General features: G+C 35.4%; 1 protein-coding gene across 1 annotated transcript; it reads right to left on the bottom strand.

Moving 5' to 3' along the window:
- Positions 1 to 950: 950 nt before the first annotated feature.
- On the bottom strand, positions 951 to 7,095 carry LOC112001900 (ABC transporter G family member 1). Its single transcript, XM_024034070.2, is given in 10 exon segments — positions 951 to 2,162; positions 2,165 to 2,438; positions 2,542 to 2,628; positions 2,851 to 3,045; positions 3,150 to 3,275; positions 3,390 to 3,476; positions 3,657 to 3,733; positions 3,736 to 4,120; positions 4,988 to 5,067; positions 6,486 to 7,095. Coding segments are annotated over 10 exon segments (2,229 nt in total). The 5' UTR covers positions 7,081 to 7,095; the 3' UTR covers positions 951 to 1,839.
- Between the last annotated feature and the right edge of the window lie 531 nt (positions 7,096 to 7,626).

Below are 7,626 nucleotides of genomic sequence, written 5' to 3'. Positions count from 1 at the left end.
TGGAGAGTCGCCCGTGGAAGGTATTTGTGGATGGGGCGTTAAGTGCCTTGGGTGCTGGTGCTAGGATCGTCATTATCACTCCTAAAGGAATATGGTTGGAGCATTCTTTTAGGTTGAGGGTTTAGGGCCTTTAATAACGAAGCTGAATACAAAGCCTTACTTGTTGGATTAAGAGCCATTATGGCTATAGGTGCGCGTGATGTAGAAGTTTATTCAAATTCCTGACTAGTTGTTAGCCAAGAGCAAGGCAGTTTTGAAACCCGGGATTTACGAATGAAAGCATACTTGCAAGTGGTAATGCAAATCATTGATAAGTTTTGTACGGCAAAGGTGGCCCAAGTATCTCGGGCACAGAATCGACATGCTGATTCCCTGGCTACGTTGGCATCATCGATGTCAGGAGAAGTGCCTTGGTTAATCAAAGTGGAACTCATAGAAGAGTCGAGAATTAGTATGGCAATCAGTGTTGATACTGTTGGAATTGATGTGGCCACGATTTCGACGACCAAGCCATGCTAGATGGACCCAATAATTGATTTCCTGGCCAAAGATCGAGTCTCAAATGACGAAAAGGAAGCTAACAAGGTTCGCTGAGTGGCTGCTCGGTACTGGTTATTGGCAGACCACAAGTTATACCGAAGGTCTTTTGGGGGGCCGTACCTTCTATTTCTGCACCCCGAGAAGGTAAGCGAACTCTTGGCCTAATTGCACGACAGAGTGTGTGGCAGTCACGTGGGGGGACATTCGTTGGCCCACCGAGCAATGACTCAGGGGTTCTGGTGGCCACCGAGCAAGACAACTTTAGTAAATAAATAATTTTATTAGGGGTACGAGACTTACCCATCTTGGTTCATAAGCAATACGTAAGGACAAATATTAGGGATTAATAAGACATGTCTATACTTAATAATAATTATTTCATGCATCATATAATATACACGTAGTATGTGAAGTTTATAACCAATTATTAATTCCACATGTAGAATGTTTGTATACTATTATTTTCTCATGCCTCTTTTTGTTTTATGGATCGTATCTACTGCATCAAATATATACAGTATACAAACAAACATAGTATACAAAAATTCAATTATATAAATGTACTTCCATCACTGTCCTTATACAAATGCACCTAGCACAGTGGCACACGGGTACCTAACCTCAATGCCCTACCATTCACATTTACATGGAGTACTACTTTCTCAAACACGCTTAAGGTCTGTTTAGATACCGCTTATTTTGCTGAACATTGAAAATTGAAAACACTGTAGCAAAATAATTTTTAAATGTGTGAATAGTGCTGTGGGACCTATTTTTAATGAGAAGTTTTATTGAAAAAAGAGATTTCTAGGTCTCGTGAACAGTGCACGAAACCCACTGGAAAAGCCACCACAGCCACAGAACGCACTTCTCAACCAAAAAAAAAAAAATGCCAGATGCAAGACGCTCCTCTGTAGACGCTGATTACGGAGTTCAAAAATGAATTATTTCCCCTTATCGTGGTGCTCGTTACTATTTGAAAGAGTTTAGTGATAACCCGCCAAGAAATGACAAAGAATTATTATGTCTTCACCATTCTTCTTTACACATACCAAATACCAGAAAGCATTCTCAAGCTCATTTTCAAGGTCATTATCAAATATCAGAAAATGAGATAGTTTTCCAAAAAATATTCTTTGAAAAATGACTAATTTTTCAAAAAACGTTAATGCTGAAATAAACAGAGCGTATATGCAACTTCAAATTATTAGAAAGACACTGCTACTTTGCTTGAACGTGTGGATTATGAGTTCTCTATGATCTATTTCAAATGCTTGGGAGGTCCTTGTTCCATGCGCTTTAACGACGCTTAACCTTTTCAACAGTCTTTACAATTACCAAAAATATAAGTCGATATAAAACCACCATCCCAAACAAAATAGTAAGATCAATCCACTTAGAGTAGCCCATCTCCACCTGCCAAGTGTTTCGCAAGATTTCTTCACCAGTGATGGTAGGTGGTCCATTTGCTAGGTTATTAGGGAATGTTAGTCCTTCAAACTCATTCTTGTAGAATCCTTGGTTTGCATACTTATGGAATGCAATGTAGTACATTGGGTATCTCCAAAAAGGGTTAGGAAGATCATTTGGCAGTCGGAAGAAACCTCCATTAAGCATCATCACCCTTGTATTCCAGCACCAGTAATGATACCCATGAGGAAATCTGGCACAATACTAGCAACAATCATCATTAAGCTTTCAACCAGCATCATGCATACAAAGAGGACCAATGAAAAGTAGGCAAAGTGTTCAAAACTCTTTTGAAGGCCAACTAGGTAATAGGCTATTGCTCCCGGAAGTAGAGAGATGATAAGCAAGTAAGGAATGGAAGAAAATGTGTTTCCAATCACATATGCGCCAACACCGTAGTGCCCATTCAATCTTTCTCGCCCAAAGATCTGATAAATTGTTGAAGAATATAACAAGGTCAAAGTAAATCCAATTAATTGATACAAAATTGTGTTGCATATAAAATCATTAGAAATTTAAAAAGTGACTAACCTTCATGTCCTCTACAAAAGAAGGGAATCCGCCAATTGCCATAAAAGTCAGAAAAGCTGCAACAAACATCAGCATTGAACCTCTTGCCTAAAAATTTAAGATAAAGTTAAATTAGATCATCATTTTGAAATAGTATAAACTTGAAATCATGACTTCAAATCAGGAGTTCTGTTATTTGGGGGTGTGCAAAATTGTGTGGATTAGAGTGTGCAATAAACATCACTTTTTAAAATAATCAATATTAGCTTGGATGTTTTCTTTTCAGAAAAATGATTTGTATATGTATATACGTATATTTCCATCAATTACCTGAATGGAACCAAAAGTGAAGCCAATGTCATGGAAGATAGTTCCAACACATAAACACAATGCAATATAGATTGCAAGCCGAAGCCAATAATAGCCTAGATCACGATACATGTTCACAAATGATCTACTTGTCAGAACTAGGCACTGTGTAATGAAACTTGCTTGGCTTCCCTTCTTCTCCAAAGTTCCTCCATTCTATAAAACAAAAAACTCAGCCTCATAGTTACTTGTGTCTTTATGGGGAATGATTGATGAGTTAGCATTAAGTCATTAACAATAATAACTATAAACTTGTTTACCTGTTGGCATATCTTAGATACCAGGCGCTGAACTTCCTGGAAAGTCCCAGATGACTTGTATGAATTAACGAGAATATTAATGACTTCCTCAGTGCTTGTTGTGCCATCAGGGTCTTGTATGATGACCTAGTGTTCAAAAGCAAAGGGTTTACATGAGTTTTAAACAATTTGTGTACTCCATGGCCATGATGATTATATTCAAGAGTAGGGAGGTTAATGAGAAAATATATATATACTTACTGCATCAAAGTCCTTGTTGATAGTTCTAAGATAGTGATCAGATGGGTTTCTCAGAGTTGGGCATGGGAAGCCATTGGAAGCAAAAAACTGCATAGAAATTACATATAAACATTTCATAATTATTTGGAAACAATTTGTTTGATGCATGCTGATAAGATTTTAATTTTTAGTACTTTTTTCCCTTTGAAAAAGAAGAATTCAATAAGGTTAAACAAGGTGACAAAAATTTTGATTTTACATGCATTGTAGAAGAAATTATTGTTGTACCTCCTTTGCCATTGAAACGGACCCAAAATAGACAGTCATGCCAGTAGAAAGGAGGCAGAGATAGCTGAAGAGCTCAAAACTTCACTGCTTGGTTGATGAATTGATGCAATAACAGTCCTTCCATCTTGACGTGCTAGCTTAACGATGCGGCTCATGACATGGAAAGATGCTGCACTGTCTAGTCCACTAGTAGGCTCGTCAAGGAAAAGAAGCTTTGGGCGTGTCAATATTTCAATACAAATGCTAACCCTTCTCTTTTGTCCACCACTAAGGCCTTTTATGCTCCACCCTCCTATTCTTGTGTCCATTGAGTCTTGCAAGCCCATCTCCTTTATAGTCATCTCAGCCCTTTCTTTCTTCTCGAATTTTGACATTGAATCAGGCAGTTGGAGTTGTGCAGAGTAGTACACTGCTTCCCTTACTGTAAGTGTTGTCATTAAGGTGTCATCCTGAGTCACATAGGCCTAAATCATGGAAAGTAAGAGAGACCATTATTACAAATAAAGAAATTAAGGGCAATTTGTGAAACAATTTCTAGGGGGGGAAAAATCAAAGCCCAGTTTAGATACTGGTTTTACACTAAAGTTCTAATTTATCTAAGAATGTATTATTACATAAGCTTTACAATATAAATTGATGAGTCATCAATGATAAAATAGNCTAAATCATGGAAAGTAAGAGAGACCATTATTACAAAATAAAGAAATTAAGGGCAATTTGTGAAACAATTTCTAGGGGGGAAAAATCAAAGCCCAGTTTAGATACTGGTTTTACACTAAAGTTCTAATTTATCTAAGAATGATGTATTATTACATAAGCTTTACAATATAAATTGATGAGTCATCAATGATAAAAATAGTAATTTAAACATTTACTTATTGTGTTTAGACTTTAGATATTCATTCTATGTCAATTTGTAAGCCTACACCATGATTTTAGGTCATAACGAATTACTGTTGCTGTGACATGGAAATTGAAAGTTCTTGAATAAGTAGAGTGATTCACAGCACATGCATGTATCATTTACCTCGATAGTCATCAATGAAGTCATAAACATATCATTTTAGTGGTTAATATGATGATAGCATCAAGACAAGTGTAAGATGTAGCACAAATTTAGCTCTGGATCAGATAAAGCCACATTATTGTTGTGGCCATTATTAATAATGATAACAAAGCCAAAGGCCTGCGTTAATACATTTAAGAGAAACTATTTTAACAGACCAAGAACATTATAATTCATATACGTAAACACAATAAGCACATATGACCTGGCCTTTTTCACACACCGAAGTTCCAACACAATAAACACATGACTCTTTTTCACATACCGAAGTTCCAAAAGCAAGAGTTTCTTTGCGTCCATTAATGAAGATCTTCCCAGTTTGCTGCGTATTTGAACTTAATCTCCCTGCAATAATTACTTGCTTAAGTTATGAGAAGTAGTTTTTTTCTCTCTAGTTGAACTTAATCTCCCAGATGCTTATTAATTTATACCAAAAAAAAAAATTAATAACCATATACATTAGTAAATTACATTTAACTATTTATACACAAATTTCACGAATAAGCATAACTTTCTGTAAAGAATTAATTCTATGGTTTGTGAAAGGAAATTGTATTGTTTTTTTTTTTTTCCCTCTCTTTGATTAAATGTATTTTATTTTTTATTTTTTGGTAGAGGAGATGCATTAAAACTAGAGTACCAATAAATTCGAAGTACAAAACTTGTTACAGAACAGAGTAGAACACACCATTCAAATTTGAATGATGAAAACCTAATAAATCCATAGGTGAACTATCATAAAACATAAAGTAAAAAGAAAATGTGTCATCTAATGGTGAAATTCTCAAAATATTAATCTTTTAAAAAAAAACTTATAGAGTGTTGTAACATCGTAAGAAGTTATACCGCGTATAACTTAATCCAAACCCTTGTTATTCTTTTTCTCCCAAAAAAAAAAAAAAAAAAAACCCTTGTTATATCATGTACAAAGAAAATATGTATAATTCAACAACTCAACAACTAGATTAGTATAGTCTACTTAACCTTTCGCAGTCACCATCATTTAAAGCTAATTAGTCAATACATTTATAAGAATAAACTATTGAGAAAATTTAATGAATGTCTTAAAGATATTGATTTAAATATACTTTAAAAAAAATTTATAAAAAAAGAAAAATTAATTTATTTTTTTGACAGTTTTTAATATTTTCATAAAAGTAGTGTCTGATTATCGCACCCTCTTGACTTAATGGTCACTTCATAAATATAAGTTATTGTAAAGTGAGAGGTAAGGGTTGAAGTTCAAGTCTCCAAACGAGAGTTTTACATACTTATACACTTAAATTATTCTACTACACTTGTTATCAGGAGGACCCTAAAATATTTTGGTATAGCTTTTTAATAACTATTGATAAGATTTTAGTTTACTAAATGAAAGTGAGTGACATCATCGATACGCTCAAATGAAAGTTATATATGATACTCTAATTATAACTTAGTAATTTAATAAGCTATGATAATAATAATAATATTATTAATAAAAAAGTTTAATAATCTTTTTAAATTCCACTTTGACGAGCCAACAAATAAAATGCATCCATTTCCCAAGTAAAATAGCATAAAGCTTGTGCCATTTTATGCTGGCACCAGAATTAAATACTCCATTTCCTCTAGCCTATTGCTTTCAACCACTACAAGGATGGGGAGTAAATGGCACTTCAAAAAGTCAAAAAGATCATATCATAATTGAACAAAAATTGGGAAGCAGTATATCGAGGTTTCTTCTTCTACTTTTGAAATGTTGGCCAATAATTGTTAATTACCTGCCAAAGAATCCAAGAGAGTTGACTTGCCACAGCCAGAGGGACCCATGATAGCCAGCATCTCTCCAGGTTCAGCATACCCAGTCAGCCCCTGAAGAATTGGACGTCGCCCTTTTTTCCCATCAGGCACTGTAACCCACAGATCCTTCCATGTCAAGAAAAGCCCTTCCCTATTTGACACAAAACCAGTGACGTAATTGTCCTGTTCTCCTCCAAATGATTTTGTAACTTGAGAACCAGACCGTAGAGACGATGATGATGACATTGATGCCTCACGAGTCTCTAAATGGTGAGGACCAGGAGTGAAATGAGCAATGTTAAATGGGAATATTTGCTTAGTGCTATCTTCTTCTCCTGAAGCTACGCTTTGCATCTCTAAATCATCATGAAACCCTGCACTTATCACAGGATCTTTCAGAAGTGACTTTGTTTGAGTTGGGCTTGGTGTCCATCGAGGGACATAAACTGAAGTAGAAGAAGAAGAAGAAGAATCCATGCTATTTTCTTGCTGTGCGTAGAGGCGAATTTCTATGGGGTAGACAGAGATAGACACAGAGCTGCTGTGATCGATGTTGGAGTATTGCATATTTTGCATTACGTTTCCACCAGTATTTAAACATTTGAAAAAGGCGTTTTCCTTTAGTCTTTTTTTTTTTTACTTTTTGGGTCAAAAACAAAGTCAAAGTTGAAACATTGATTCGTATAAAACAAAAGGGTTCTATTCCTAATTAATTCCACGCGGTGTGGCCTGGCGTCGTACATATGCAGCACAATGTTTTGGCAGCCACCGACGGCGGCGGAGCCCATGACTACTGTAGACATAGTAGGAATGCACGTGTATCCGATCTATTAGTTATTATTGATATTTTGTTCTTTATGTACCCACGTATTTCTAAAACAGACTGCGGCACACGCCCATAAGAAAACTAAACTTGCAATTAGAGAACCTTTATAAAGGCCCACTGGGTTGCCAAACAAGAATAGTCTAAATGAAGATGGCATCCAAACTTTTCTAGAAATTAGAAAGAATACGGCAGTACACGTCATATCTGAGATTAGCTTGGCTCTAAATTAAAAAGTCAATTTATTTTATTATTTAGTTTATTTTTACTATTATTAATGACTCACTACACTTTTTGGT

This window comes from Quercus suber, unplaced genomic scaffold (assembly GCF_002906115.3).
Source record: "Quercus suber isolate HL8 unplaced genomic scaffold, Cork oak 2.0 scaffold_9, whole genome shotgun sequence".
In the NCBI taxonomy this organism is placed as follows: domain Eukaryota; kingdom Viridiplantae; phylum Streptophyta; class Magnoliopsida; order Fagales; family Fagaceae; genus Quercus; species Quercus suber.
This window is presented reverse-complemented; position numbering and strand designations above follow the sequence as displayed.